General features: G+C 39.4%; 1 protein-coding gene across 19 annotated transcripts in view; it reads left to right on the forward strand.

Annotated features, from left to right (window-relative positions):
• PRUNE2 (prune homolog 2 with BCH domain) overlaps positions 1-16,385 on the forward strand; it is a 296,117-nt gene that overhangs the window by 265,845 nt on the left and 13,887 nt on the right. For 6 of the 19 annotated variants that reach the window (XR_013532779.1, XR_013532784.1, XM_017972843.4 and 3 more), the window contains 2 exons: positions 6,634-6,732; positions 10,804-10,839. Coding sequence is in view for 13 of the 19 variants with exons in the window: in XM_017972843.4 (XP_017828332.4) it covers positions 6,634-6,732; positions 10,804-10,839 (135 nt within the window). In the remaining 6 variants the exon portion in view is untranslated. Of the gene's footprint in view, positions 1-6,633; positions 6,733-10,803; positions 10,840-11,372; positions 11,412-16,385 lie in introns of all 19 variants that reach the window. The other 13 variants (XR_013532780.1, XM_054254599.2, XM_017972864.4 and 10 more) reach the window with 3 other exon arrangements.

Consider the following 16,385-nt stretch of genomic DNA (forward strand, 5'->3'; position numbering starts at 1 on the left):
TTTAAAGTGATGTGTTGTTATGTAGAGAATAAAAAAGGTATGGTAACATGACAATGAAAAATAAAGATGAATCAAAGGCAGAAACAGAGGCCATATCAAGTCTTAGTTGTTCCATTTCTTCTGAACAGACCTACACAATGTTTGTATAACTATCAAAGTTACATAGAGTCTGGGAGCCATTTTGAGAGCTGTGTTTTGATCACCCATGAGGAGTCTTGGTTTCGATTCAGTGAATATTTATTTGTCACTTATTTTATATTAGGTTCTATATAACCTTACATCTTGGGGATGCAAAGTAAAATAAGATATGGTTCATAATATAGCAAGACTTCTAATAGTTAAATGAAAGGAATAATATTTATTTTCTAGATAGCTTTAAAAACAGAATAAAATCTTGCCCACCATCAGGGTACAGATTAGATTAATGGAAATTTTCCCATCTTAAAATTATTAATGAATTTCTTTTAAAAATTCTAATAACTTCGCTTCTAGAGAAAACAACTTTAAAATCCTTTTTTTTTGTACATATATTTTACTGTAGCTTCCAAATTCTACCTTTCTTGTTCAGTATTTACTTATGTTTATTTATTATTCTTATTCCCCACTTCCAATGACCGAGTAGCAGGATTCACCCTCATTTCCCTGTGGCAGTGGTAGCTGTTTACCATACTATGTTAAATTGCTTTTAAACATATCATGACCAATCAGGCGGGGTGGCTCACGCCTATAATCCCAGCACTTGAGGAGGCAGGCAGATCACTTGAGGTCAGAAGTTTGAGACCAGCCTGGGCAACATGATGAAACCCCATATCTACTAAAAACACAAAAAATTAGCCAGGCATAGTGGTGGCATGCCTGTAGTCCCAGCTACTAGGGAGGCTAAGGCAGGAGAATCGCTTGAACCAGGGAGGTGGCAGTTACAGTGAGGCAAGATCATGCCAATGGACTCCAGCCTGGGTAACAGAGTAAGACTCTATCTAAAAAAAAAAATATATATATATATATATAAAGACCTATTTAAGGTATACAAAGAGCTACTTCTTTTAATAATTTCAGAACATGCTTTAACTAGAGAGTAGGAATCAATGTATGCTGATAAGCTTTTAAAAAGTTTAATGGCTAGAAAAGTAAACATTAGCATTGTTACTGATTCATCAATGTTTAATAATTATTAAACATTGTTTAATAATTCAGCTCTTATAATTATAAAAAAAATTTTCTTGATTAAGTAATGTTAAAAGATAAACTTTAGACAAATTAATCAGTTTATTTGAGCAAAAAATGATTTATGAATCCAGCATCACTTAGAACCAGGAGAGGTTCAGAGAGCTCCACCCAGCAAAGTGAGCAGACAGCATTTGTCCAGAGAAAAACAAGACAATATATAGAAATAGCTTGATTGGTTACAGCTCAGCAGTTACCTTATTTGGGTACAGTGTGATGAAGCTTTTGCCTTATATGGTCATGGTCTGATCATTTGGCAACCTGTGATTGCTGAAGCCCAGCTGCCTTGATCGGCTGAGACAGCTAGTTTTTGCAAAAATATACTCATAAGTTAGGTTGGAATTTTATTTACATAGTATGTTAGGTTGCAGTTTGCTACCTAGGAACTCTAAGTACAGAGAAAGCCTCAAGCCAAATTTAGTTTAACAAGAAAACATTTGTTACGGTAAGGATATTGAAAATTATTATAATTCAACACTACCTATTGAAGGGAGCTTCAAGATAACAATGACAACAGTAGCAATAAAATTATAGCAATAGTGTTGTGGTAAATTATGACTAATAATGGCTTATATTTATTGAGTGCTTATTTGCATGATCTCATTTAACCTAATGACAGTCCTCTGAAGTAGATACTTTTTTGTTTGTTTTGTTTTTGTTTTGAGACAAGGTCTCCCTGAGTCACCCAGGCTAGAGTGGAGTGGCACAATCATGGCTCACTGCAGCCTCAAACTCCTGGAATCAAGCAATCCTCCCATCTTAGCCTCCCTAGTAGCTGGGAGTGTGCCAACACACCCAGCTAAATTTTTTTTTTTTTTTTTTTGTAGAGACAGGGTCTCATTATGTTGCTCAAACTGGTGTCAAACTCCTAGGCTCAAGCAATCTGCCTGCCTTGGCCCAAAGTGCTGAGATTACAGGCATGAGCAACCATACTCAGCCTGAAACAGATACTGTTGACTATTTCCATTGTATGGGAAAAACTTCTGAGGTTCAGGGAGGTCACATAAATTGTCTAAAGCAGGAGCCAGCAAACATCATTTACAAAGGTCCAAATAGTAAATAGTTTAGGCTTCACTGGCTCTATGATCCAGTCACAACTACTCAACTCTGCCATTATACAGCAAAAGCAGCCATAGGTAACATGCAAACAAGTAAGTGGCTATGTACTGATAAAACTTTTTTTTTTTTTTTTTTTTCCTGAGACACAGTCTCACTCTGTTGCCCAGGCTGGAGTGCTATGGTACAGTCTTGGCTTACTGCAACCTCTGCCTCCCAGGCTCAAACAATTCTCCCATCTAAGCCTCCCAAGTAGCTGGGACCACAGATGTGTACCACCATGCCTGGCTAAGTTTTTGTAGTTTTGGCAGAGACAGGGTTTGCCATGTTTCCCAGGCTGGTCTTGAACTCTTGAGCTCAGGTGATCCTCTCACCTCGGCCTCCCAAAGAGCTGGGGTTAAAGGCATGAGCTACCACGCCCAGCCTTGATGAAACTTTATTTATGAACATCGGAATTGAATTTCCTATGATTTTTACATTATAAAAAATATATATATTTTTGAGATGGAATCTCGCTCTGTCACCCAGGCTGGAGAGCAGTGGCATGATCTTGGCTCACTGCAGTCTTTGCCTCCTATGTTCAAACAATTCTCCTGCCTCAGCCTCTTGACAGGCATGTGCCACCACACCCAGATAATTTTTGTATTTTTAGTAGAGATGGGGTTTTGCCATGTTGGCCAGGCTGGTCTTGGACTCTTGACCTCAAGTGATCTTCTTGCCTTGGCTTCCCAAAGTGCTGGGACTACAGGTGTGAGCCATAAACCTAGCCAACATCATAAAGTATTTTTATTTTTATTTTTTTTAACCACTTAAAAACCCAAAATCATTCTTCACTCAAGGACTGTAAAAATCAGACAGGCTTGTGCCTGTAATTTCAGCTACTCAGGAAGCTGAAGCAGGAGGATTGCTTGACACAAGAAGTTCAAGATCAGCCTGAGCAACAATAGGGAGACCCTGTTTCTGGAAAATTTGTTTTAAAATTTAGCTCGGCACTGTAGCATGTGCCTGTAGTCCTAGCTACTCCAGAGCCTGAAGCAGGAGGACCACCCAAGCCCAGGAGTTCAAGGCTGTAGGGGGCTATGATCACACCACTGCACTCCAGCTTGGGTGACAGAGTGAGTCCTAGTTTCTAAAGAAAAAATAAAAAACTGATAGCAAGCAGGCTTCAGCCATGGGCTATCATTTACCAACCTCAGGTCTAGGGTGACACTGCCTATAAATGATAGACGCAGGCTTTGAACCCAATTGTCTGCCCAATTCTAAGGAAAACCTATATCAAGTACTTAATAATTGTATTCTACAATTTCATCAAGTAGGAGCCTCTTTAAAGAACCTCCTTTGAATCAATTTACATCAGTGTTAGAAACTTGTAGATTGAAAGAAGAGACCACTAAAATGTATTATAGGTCTTTTCACTGCTGAAAAAGACCTCTATCTATGGTAGAGGTATATGGCAAGTTCATTTTAAACAATGAGTTATTGGCAGTTTGGGGATTTCTCAAAGAACTTAAAGCAGAACTACCATTTGACCCAGCAATCCCATTACTGGGTAAATACCCAGAGGAATATAAATCATTCCACCATAAATACATATTCACCCGTATGTTTATCGCAGCACTATTCACAATAGCAATGACATGGAATCAACGTAGATGTCCATTAACAGTGAACTGGATAAAGCAAATGCAGTACATATACACTATGGAATACTACACAGCCATAAAGAAGAACTAAATCATGTCCTTTGCAACAACATGGATATAGCTGAAGGTCATTATTCTAAGTGAGTTATCCTAAGAAAGCCAAATACTGCATGTTCGCACAACACTGACTATACTGCAGACACCAAGGCCTACTAGAGGGTGGAGAGTGGAGGAGAGTGAGGATCAAAAACTGCGTGTCAGGTACTATGCTCATTAACTAGGAAACAAAATAATCTGTACATCAAACCACTGTGACATGCACTTTGCCCACATAAAAACCTGCACATGTACCCCTGAAAGTAAAATAAAAGTTGTGGGAAAAAATGAGTAATTTGTCTGGATTGGGAAATCACATAGCTAGATTGCTGTACTTAAGGAGCTCAAAGCCTGTAGCAGACATGGGCAGACAAGTAAACAATTACAATACAGGATACAATTGTACTTTGGGGAAGTGATGACTCAAGGTGGGGGTGAGTTTGGGGGTATACCTTGTAGAGAGCGAAAGCTGATAATTAGCATCAAGAGAGGCTTTACAGAAAGCAGCCTTCCCTCAAGGTGAGTTTTGAAGGACTAATAGGATTGGCCAGCTGAAATTAAGGAGAAGAACAATCCAGGTTGAAGAAACAGGAAGACAAAACGGCAGGTACAAATACATCAATAAGGACAGAGCATGGCATGTTCAGGAACTGCAAAATTCCTGTGAATGTTAACACTGGAGCCAGAGGTTTTTCCTTTGCATGACTTCTTCTCCCTCTCAGTTACCCACTCAGTCTTTTATCAAAACCTGAATTTAGCTCAACAGCTCCACAGGAAGAAAAAGGTTTAATGTAGCATATCACCGGTAATGTGTGTTGACCCAAGACTTATCAGGAAGGCCAGAAACTACAGGAAGGCCTGTATGGAGAGGAAGGTTGTTCACAAGTCACCACTCAAAATTGCAAGTAAAGTATTAACGATAGACGGATAGAAGAAACACCTCAAATAAGCTTCTTACTAGAATGCATAGTAGTTAAACACAAGGCAGTACAGATGGCAGACAGCTAAGCAAGATCCCAGCAGACTGAAAAGCCCGTTTCATTTGAAACATTCAAAACTGTTAGACCCTTGATCAAGTTCTCTTTCAAGTGGAATGATAGATTTTTAAAATTAGTTTGGAATGACACAAGTAATAATAAAATGCATTCTTCAGAAATGCATCCTATCATTACAGGCAAGACCAAGTTCTTCCTTTAACAATTACTTGTTCCTATTCCTAATCCCTATCCCCAGAGGCAAATTATTTTATCAGTTTCATTGGTATCCTTTCAAGTTGCTTTCTGTGCATTTACACATATCAAAAACAAACACATTTAGATGAAAGTTGCTAGTAATTTAAATCCAATTATTGGAACATATTTTTGAATGTTGGTTCATCTAGAATAAACGTTCAACCTAAAACTTTAAAAAAACACAATTTTTAAAAAATAAAGATAAATGAGTTTACATGTTTTTAAAGTATCGTCAAACTTGGTAGATTCTGAAAGAATGAATAAGGTTTCTGTTTCTTTTAAACAAGTAAACAGAGACATATGAGCCATAAAGCAGTGACTCTTCAGAGTAGCAGGAACCACTGGGAGGCTGTACAATGTGTGGTCTCTTGAACCCCAAAGTCAGACTGCCCAAGTTAGGGCTCTGCCATTTACTACTGGTGAGACGTTGGGCAAACACTTAACTGCCCTGTATCCATTTGGAAAGAGGATAATAACAGTATCTACCTCACTAGGCTGTAATAAGAAATACATGCATTCGTGTACGTAAACCACTTAAAACAGCATTTAGTCAAATACTGCATGATCTCACTTACATGTAGAATCTAAAAAAGTTGAACTTGGGCCGTGCTCACTGGCTCATGCCTATAATCCCAGCACTTTGGGAGGCCAAGGCGGGCAGATCATGAGGTCAGGAGTTCAAGACCAGCCTGACCAACATGGTGAAACCCCGTCTCTACTAAAAATACAAAAAATTAGCCAGGCATGGTGTCACGCCCTGTAGTCCCAGCTACTCGGGAGCCTGAGGCAGGAGAATTGCTTGAACCCAGCAGGAGGAGGTTGCAGTGAGCCAATATCGTGCCATTGCACTCCAGCCTGAGTGACAGAGTAAGACTCGTTGAATTTACAGAAATAGAGAGTGGAATGGTGGTCATCAGAAGCTGGGGGTTGGGAGTGAGATGTTGGTCAAAGAGCACGAAATTTCAGTTAGGAGGCATAAATTCAAGAGCTCTATTGAACAACACGGTGACCATAGCTAATCATAATGTATAGCATCATAGAAAACTGCTAAGAGAGTAGATTTAAGTATCAAAAAAAGCATGCAAAGTAATACATATGTTAATTAGCTCAGTCTAGCCATTCCACAACATACACATATTTCAAAACATCATGTTACATATTTTTACATGGCAATTTAAAAGTAAATGTAAAAAACAAAACACTACCACCACCAGGGACAAAACAGTGTCTGGCGCATTGTAACTCATCAAATAATGTTACCCCTCTTAGTAACAGTGCTGGGCCAAGGTGTTAAGTTTATCAGGATTTTCAAGAAAAGGCAATAGTCTTAGAATGGATAAGGTAGCGACTAATGGTATATATTTTTTCTTTTTTTTTTTTAGTTCAAAATTCAGCAGTAAAATTAAATATGTCAACAGTTTATCAGAACTCAGTGGGCTGATCCCAATGGATTGCATTCACATTCCAGAGAGCATCATCAAGTAAGTCCTGACGGCTTCAGAGATTTGTTAAGAAATAGTACAAGTTGAGGCTGGGTGTGGTAGTTCATGTCAGTAATCCCAGCACTTCGGGAGGCCAAGTGGAGGAATTAGTTGAGCCCAGGAATTTACAGTCAACCTGGACAACATAGCAAAACCCTGTTTCTACTAAAAATACAAAAATTAGCCAGGCATGGTGGCATTTGCCTGTAGTCTAGCTATTCAGGAGGCTGAGATGAGAGGATCACCTGAGCCCGTGGAGTCAAGGCTACAGTGAGCTGTGATCGTGCCACTGTATTCCAGCCTGGGCAATGGGAGTGAGGCCCTGTATATATATAAATATATATGTATATGTTTGGAGAAGTGGGTTGGAAAAGAAGTCAGTTCTGCATTATCTTATTTTTAAAATGATATTAAATATCCTCCAATAAATAAAATTTTTTCCTATAACCTATTGATAATTGTTATGTTCTTTCAGATCCTCTTTCACATACTCTTTTCCTGGGGTTATTGATTATAGTTCATTTTTACCTTGAATTTTACTACCACTTTGGAAAAAATAACAGTTACACTGGCTAACTGGTATACTGTCTCTACTGGTTAACAGTGTATCAGTTTCTTGTGTCATTCCCACTCCCCGCCCCCGCCTCTCTGCTCTGCACAGACAAGACGGTCTTAGCATAGCTTGGATTTCTTTACACAAAGTAATTTATCTCCATGACCCTACGAAAATAGAAAGAAATAATTCTTTCTCTGTTTCTTCTAAACCCCCCCTTTTTTTTTTTTCATGATTAGGTAGAGGGCATTTGCCCAGTGGTGGGTGGGGCAGTGAGGAATGGTTGCCTTGCTTAATAGAGGGGAAAGCAGTATCAGCATCAGCATCCTGCTTGGGTACTGAAGGTCTCAGGATGATGCTACAAAAATTATGATGAAATTTAACAAAATAAGTACTTGGAGCTGGGATTTTAAAGCAGGGATATTGGAGAATGAATACTTGTATCTGGTACGTTGTTGCAAAGAAGATTGTTTTCTATGTGTCCTTTTTTTATTTTTTTTGCCACTGTATCTGAATCACTAGTTTTGTTCATTTCATTTGAGTGGAAAGGGACTTAACCATTAGCTCAAAGAAAACAGGCAAGTATCATTCATCTTCCTCCATAAAATGAATAGCAAAATGTATCTCTTATTTGGGATTCCAAAAAAAGAGTCCTCTCACTTTAAAAAATAAAAAAAAGAAATTAAAAAGGCCCAGTCTAGAAACTCAAGGAATTTTCATGCAGTGTGTATCTATGATATACCAAGCATAGCAGTGTTCTATTTATATCATTTATTTGACTCCTATAGTAAACCCCTGTTTTACAGAGGCAGGGGAGATAACTTAATAAGAAGTTAAACTTAATAAGAAGTTACTTATGCACAGTGTAAGTAGGAACCAGGAAGAGATGGAACTGGAATTTAAATTCAGGTCAGCCTGAAATCAAAATTCCCATGTCCTTTTCTAGTAGATTAATTTACCCCTTTTAGAGTATCCTTCGAAATTCAAAGCTCAGAAGTAGATGCATTTGGTTTTTCTACATAACCAATAACAGGCATGAGCACAGGATACTGATTGGGCTTACACTGGTCAGTTGGCTCAGCTGAATTAAGTGGAGTGTTCATAAGATTCTAACAATGGCTTCTACCCTCATTAGCTTAATAGCATTTCCACAACCAGCACAACTCATAGCTCTGGACTGCTGCCTCAAAAAGGTGTACTCCATCTTCAAAACCCACTTCTACTCTTTAAATTTAAAAAGTATGGAGGTAGGGGGTGATGGTTCATGCCTATAATCTTAGCACTTTGGGAGGCTGAGGAGGGTGGATAGCTTGAGTCCAGGAGTTCAAGACCAGCCTGGGCAGCATGGTGAGACCCTCTCTATGAAAAAACACTAAATTAGCCAGGTGTGGTAGCATGCACCTCTAGTCCCAGCTACCCAGGAGGTTGAAGGGGAGGATTGCTTGAGCCTGGGATGCAGAGATTGTAGTGAGCCAAGATCACACCACTGCACTCCAGCCTGGGTGATGGAGTAAAAAAAACAAAAAGGAAAAACTGGGAGCATTCACATTCTATAAGATGACAAGGACAGTCTCTCTTCTTGTGGAATTAAGCATTGACCACTTTCCAGGTAAACACGGTAACACTTCCATGGTGTGACAGAGGCAACAGAATGAAAAGTGAATCAGCTTTAGAGACTTAGATTTGAACCTTCCCTGCTACCTCTTGATGTCTCTGAGACTTCAAGTCACCTATTAAAATGATTAATTATTAAAATTTGCTGAGTCTCAGCTTCAGCATCTGTACAGTGGGGAAGTAAGTTGCATTTCATGGAGTGGTCCTGAGGATTGAATGCAAAGGGTACACAAAGCACTTGCAAAGCCTCCCAGCACAGTTTGCAATCCAGAGTCTTATTTATTGTTATACATGTTGCTTTTAGAGGCTATCATATGGGAAGGTTCAAGTGAGACGTTAAGTATACTCAGGACAGTTTTCATTCATCTGCACACATCAATGTTCAAGGGTTCCATTTGGGAAAAGTTACTTCAGCAGGAAGGGTTCTATTTGGAAAAATTTTCTTTTGGAGGAAGAAATTTACCACCATGCATGTGCTGCCCACATGTCTGTGTGTTTTCCTGTTTTCTGTAATTCATCTACTTGGGATGTCCTTTCTGCCATTTCTGTTACTGACCTTCATTGCCTCAATTTCATGTTATGCAAATATCAAATAGATACAAACCATGGCTCCTTTTTGTCACTAAACAACATTCAAAGGATCTGATCTCAGCCACTCACAAGACCAGTCCTCAGCTGAGATGGAGCCTGTCATCAAAGGGCTTAAATGACAGAAAAACTTGCCCAACCTAGAACGAAATTTATAATCATTTGTTACAGTTGATTCTCATTATTTGTGGCAATTATGTTCTATAAAGTCACGGCAAACACTTCATCAGTGAATAATGAACTAATGTTCCAAGGGAAAATACAGGCTCCTGCACACCTCTGGTCACAATGTTTTCATCAATCAGTCAATATATAACCTTGTTTTATGTGTGTTTCTGTTTAAATGAACCTGACTTAGTATATATTGTTGATTTGTGAACATTGAACTCATGGCCAGCAGTACTGTAACGTGTGCCTAAACAAAGCTTATCTATTTTTTTTTATAAGGCACGTTACAGCCTTCCTGCTCTTGGGAATACTAGACAGTATTTCAGCACTATGCTTGGAAGCTAATTTGAACAGCAAGATCACTAGCGAAAAATACAAAAATGAGAAAAGTACAGCCCTAAATAGGTTGTGAGAAGGTCACTTGTTCACAGTGTGAAACAAAAAGACAGAGCCTCACACATGGCCAGGTGGCAATGTGCACGTTGGGCAACTGCAATTTTTTGCCACTCTGCCCATGGACATGGGACCCAAAAGGTACCTTTTATTGATTTTGTGGTTACAAATACATGTTAGTGAAAAGGCAAATTTACAAATATAGAATCTGCAAATAATGAGGATTGACTGCATATATTAATAAATCATAAACATTAATAGTTATCAAATGAAAATAAGATTTCTCCCAAATGCCAATTTTATTATTACAGTCATGCATCACCTAATGACAGGGACATGTTCTGAGAAGTGCATCTTTAGGTGATTTCATCACTGTGCAGACATCATAGAGTGGACTTAAACCTAGATGGTAGAGCCCACTACACCACCTAGGCTATCTGCTATAACCTTTTGCTCCTAGGCTACACACCTGTACAGCATGTTACTGTAATGAATACCGCAGGAAGCTGTAACACAATGGTAAGTATTTGTTTATCTAAACATGGAAAAGATAGCAACCAATTATGGTGTTCTAATTTATGGGATCACTACCATGTATGTGGCCCATCACTGACCCAAATGGCATTACATGGTGCATGACTATATTCGGATAGGCATTTTCTCTCATGATTTGACTGTCGTTTAAATCATTTACTTGTCATTTTTTCCATCTGTTTGCTCATTCTCCTTATGGCACTCATTTTTTATCTCGTAAGGTACGATGAAGAGAGATCTTATAAGAGAAGTGTGAGGTAAAATATCCTGATTTCCTATTCATGCTGGACCCTGTGTGTGTACACCAGTGTCTTACTTGTGGGTGACCTCAACATGCTACCAGAGCAAAGGTCACTGTATCGGTCTTTTGTATGCCATTTCCCGTCTTTGTCTTGTATGTAAAGCTGTTGAGGTCAACCTAATTTGCAACTGAAACCTACTAAACCAGATACATCCCTGACTTGGCCCAGCCTGCAAGCTAACTTGAACTGTACCCACCAGACTGACATGGATGATTTCAGCTTGATTCAGCCAGCATGTTTCTGATCCCTTTGCAACTTTTATATTTACTTTTTATGAAGGAATTTGTAAAGTCAATGTACAGAAACACTGAATGGGAGGAAATGACAGCATATTTAATGGAAGGAGTGCATCTCAGTGCTCCTGAAGACAGTTTTGAAAAGCACATATGCACCACTTTCGTTTGGCTCTGCTTTGCTAAGTGACTGTCTCATGCTCTGCTTGCTTCTTTTTTGTTTCTTTTCCACACCAATAATTTTTGCTCCTGCAGACTGGATGAAGAACTGAGGGAAGCATCAGAAGCAGCTAAGTAAGACTTGGTTTTCATTTAGCAGCTGGCATGTTGGCTTGCATTTCAGAACTGAACTGGGAAAATGTGCATGCCTGGTTTTATTCCTGCTTCCTGACAATATTGCACTTTAGAAATTCTCTTTCTCCTATGATAGTTGTAATCTCTATTATTGTTACTACAATCTGTTTTTCTCGTGATTTTGGTTATACTGAGGAATGTATTTGTCACTGTTGTTTTTTAATGTATATGAAACTCTAGGCACCACAACAAAAGAACACGTCACAGGCACTGCCACGTAGTGTGACATCCAGATGATCATTAGGTATTGAGGCAAGAGAACCTCATTAATTCATACCAATGGGGAGGAATAGTAGCACATAGAAATTTGGAATATTGGCTCTGGGTGCAGTGGCTCACACCTGTAATCCCAGCACTTTGGGAGGCTGAGGCACGTGTATCACCTGAGGTCAGGAGTTCAAGACCAGCCTGACGAACATGGAGAAACCCCATCTCCACTAAAAATACAAAATTAGCTGGGCATGGTGGCACATGCCTATAATCCAAGCTATTTAGGAGGCTGAGGCAGGAGAATTGCTTGAACCCTGGAGGCGGAGGTTGCAGTGAGCCAAGATGGCACCATTACACTCCAGCCTGGGCAACAAGAGTGAAACTCCATCTCAAAAACAAAAAAAGAAATTTGGAATACTTTTGTAGAATCAATTTCATGGCTAAGAGTTAAAACAACAACAGCGTCTGAGCTATTTTGATGAATTTAAAAAAGCCACCATTGCCCACTATCCTTAAAGTATAATTCTCAAAATTATTAACTCTCATGCAAATATAAAATGAACACATGCTATTATTATATTCAACTAATTCTGTAATACATGAACCACTAAGGTGTTAAAGCCAGTTCAAAGAACATTTGAGCAGCTAGATATCTATAGTTAATTTATAAAAGAATATTTGGATAAGATTGTTGGGTTAGATACAAAACTGGTTAATAACAAACAGGGCAATAAACTGTAATATTGAGGTTGCCTTTTCCACTGGACTGAAATTATTTGCATCTCTGGTGGACAAGAACTGCAAGTTAACCTCTGCCTCTGTTGAGTTGTAAAATAGCCTAACCAATAGAAAGTCAGCCCAGCACTGCTTTGCAAGAATTTCCAGTCATTCCCTTTTCTCGTTTCCAAGTTACAAAGAAATTTTCTCTTAATACACATTAGATATAATCAAGTACTATTTGAAAAGTTTGCTGTATTAAGCACATTAAGTTTCTTCCCCATTTTAAATTTTGCTTATGCTGTTAATTTTTATAACTAGTTCCCATTTTATTAAACATTGCAAAAGCAGAAAGCCTGGACAGTGTCTCAACAGCTATAAATTCTGAATAAATAAAATCTAACTAATAGACATTTCTGCATAGTTGTAAATGCCAATTCCTCATTAAAACAATCCATTTAGACATTTTTTCCCCCATGGTACATTTTTCTATAAGTAACCTATAGGATTATTTGCTTGTAGTGTGCCAATCTTTTGTGTTCAAAATTAAAGGATAGGTTTTTGCTTTAGAAAGTTTAGTGGGAGAGTGCGCCAAGATGGCCATGAGAAGGCAACACCGGAAAGCAGCTCCCAGCGAATGAGACGCAGAGGGCTAGAAGACTTCACGATTCCAAATGAGGTGCTGGGTTCATTTTGGTGGGACTAATAGGGTATTTGAAAATAGCCCAGGGAAGAAGCCGCAGGGTGAGAGCTGCCCGGGGGGGCAAATGAAGACGGGGCAGGGGGCGCATCCCCACCTGAAACATGCTGCCGGCTTGGAGGGTCAGGGGGACTTCACCCCCTCGGTGCTCTGATTCGGATCCTGTGCTTACCTCATCCCTCTTGCAACTCATGGTCCACAACAGCCCTGCCAGACTGTGGGGCACCGTGGGTGGTCAATGCAAATCTGAGCGGAGGCTCCCACTGGGCGAGGCAAGTTGTCACATGGACCTGGGCAGAAAGTTTGGACTAACGCCAGTGGGACAAACCGTCCTACTGAGGGAGGCAGAGTTGAAAGCTGGGAAACAGAGAATAAGGCCTGGCAGGCCCCACATCCACAGAACTCAAACTGAAGCCCTCGCTAGAGAGCTTGGCAGCAAATACACCAGATTGACCCCAACCAGGAAGATCCAGCTGGGGAAGGAGAGACACCATGGGGAAGGCGGGGCCAATCTCACCTGCAAGCAAACTCCAGGGAAGGACTACCCACCAACAACCTGACTGAATGCCAGAGAGCCCAGCAACGCCCTCTACAGGCCAAAAAAGATATAGCCCCAACCTCAACAGAAAAAAGTCCACTCAGAGACTCCAGCTAAAATCGCCAACTTCAAAGATCAAAGGGAGATAAATCCACAAAGATGGGAAAAAAACAGCACTAAAAGGATGAAACCATCAAAGAACAGAACACCTCTTCTCCTCCCAGGGATCACAACGCCTCACCATCAAGGGAACAAATAAAGACAGAATGAGTTTGACCAATTGACAGAAGTAGGCTTCAGAAGGTGGGTAATAACAAACTTCTCTTAGTTAACAGACCATGTTCTAACCCAATGAAAAGAAACTAAGAACCTTGAAAAAAGGTTAGATGAAATGCTAACTAGAATAATCAGCTTAGAGAAGAACATAAAAAACTTGATGGAGCTGAAAAACACAGCATGAGAACTTTGCAAGGCATACACAAGTTTCAGCAGCCGAATTGATCCAGCAGAAGAAAGGATATCATAGATAGAAGATCAAATAAATGAAATAAAACAACAAGGCAAGATTAGAGAAAAAAAAGAGTGGAAAAAAAATGAACAAAGCCTCCAAGAAATATGGGATTATGTGAAAAGACCTAATCTGTGCTTGATCAGCATACTGAATGTGATGGGAAGAATGATTCCAAGTTGGAAAACTCTTCAAGATATTATCCAAGAGAACTTTCCCAACCTAACAAGGCAGGCCAACATTCAAATCCAGGAAATAGAGAATTCCACAAAGATATTCCTCAAGAAGAGCAACTCCAAGGCACATAATTGTCAGATTCACCAGGGTTGAAATGAGGAAAAAATCCTAAGGGCAGCCAGAAAGAAAGGTCAAGTCACCCAGAACGGGAAGCCCATCAGACTCACAGGAGATCTCTCGGCAGAAACCCGGCAAGCTAGAAGGGCGTGGGGGCCAATATTCAACATCCTTAAAGAAAAGAATTTTCAATCCAGAATTTCATATCTGGTCAAACTAAGCTTTTTAAGTGAAGGAGAAATAAAGTCCTTTACAGACAAGCAACTGCTGAGAGATTTCGTCACTTTCACTTCTCGGAAGACCTGCCTTCCAAGAGCTACTGAAGGAAGTACTAAACAGGGAACAACCAGTCCCAGCCACTGCAAAAACATACCAAATGGTAAAGAACAACTACTCAATGAAAAAACCATGTCAACCAACAGGCAAAACAATCAGCCAGTAACAAAATGCTAGGATTGAATTCAAACATAACAATATTAACGTTGAAGGTAAATGGCCTAAATTCCCCAATCAAAAGACACAGATTGGCAAACTGGATAAAAAGTCAAGACCCATTGGTGTGCCATATTCAGGAGACCCATCTCACGTGCAAAGACTCACATAGAGTCAAAATAAAAGGATGGAAGAAGATTTACCAAGCAAATGGAGAGCAAAAGCAGGGGTAACAATCCTAGTCTCTGATAAAACAGACTTTAAACCAACAAAGATTAAAATAGAGAAAGAAGGGCATTACATAATGGTAAAAGGATCAATGCAACAAGAAGAGCTAATGATCCCAAACATATATGCACCCCACGCAGGAGCACCCAGATACATAAGGCAAGTTCTTAATGACCTACAAAGACATTTAGACTCCCACACAATAATAGTGGGAGACTTTAACACTCCACTGACAATATTGGATCGACCAACAAGACAAATTCAACAAGGATATCCAGGACTTGAACACAGATCTGAACCAAGCAGACCTAATAGACATTTATAGGACAATCCACAGAACACACATTCTTCTCAGCACCATCTTGCACTTACTCCAAAATTGACCACATAATTGGAAGTAAATCACTCCTCAGCAAATGCAAGAGAACAGAAATCATAACAAACAGTCTCTCAGAGCACAGTGTAATCCAATTAGAACTCAGGATTAAGAAAGTACTCAAAATCGCATAATCACATGGAAACTGAACAACTTATTCCTGAATGACAAATGGATAAACAGTGAAATGAAGGCAGAAATAAAGATGTTCTTTGAAACCAATGAGAATGAAGGCACAATGTACCAGATCCCATGGGACACATTTAAAGCAGTGTCTAGAAGGAAATTTATAGCAATAAATGCCCACATGAGAAACAAGGAAAGATCTAAAATCAATACCCTGTCATCAAAATTGAAAGAGCTAGAGGAGCAAGATAAAAAAAAAAAAACTCAAAAGCAAGCAGAAGACAAGAAATAACTATGATCAGAGCAGAACTGAAGGAGACAGAGACACAAAAAAATCCTTCAAAAAGTCAATAAATGCAGGAGCTGATTTTTTGAAAAGAACAAAAAAATAGACTGCTAGCTAGACTAACAGAAGAGAAGAATTGAATAGATGCAATAAAAAATGGTAAAGGGGAGATCACCACCAATTCCACAGAAATACAAACTACCATCAGAGATTACTACAAACAGCTCTATGCACATAAACCAGTAAATCTGGAAGAAATGGATAAATTCCTGGACATCTGCAATACTCCCAAGACTAAGTCAAGAAGAAGTGGAAACCCTGAATAGACCAAGAAGAAGGTCTGCAGTTGAGGCCGGAATAAATAGTCTCCAACCAAAAAAAGTCCAGGTCCAGATGGTTTCACAGACAAATTCTACCAGACGTACAAAGAGGAGCTGGTACCATTCCTGTTGAAACTATTTCAAGCAATATTAAAAAAGAGGGAATCCTCCCTAACTCT

The sequence above is a fragment of the Callithrix jacchus genome, chromosome 1 (assembly GCF_049354715.1).
Source record: "Callithrix jacchus isolate 240 chromosome 1, calJac240_pri, whole genome shotgun sequence".
In the NCBI taxonomy this organism is placed as follows: Eukaryota; Metazoa; Chordata; class Mammalia; order Primates; family Cebidae; genus Callithrix; species Callithrix jacchus.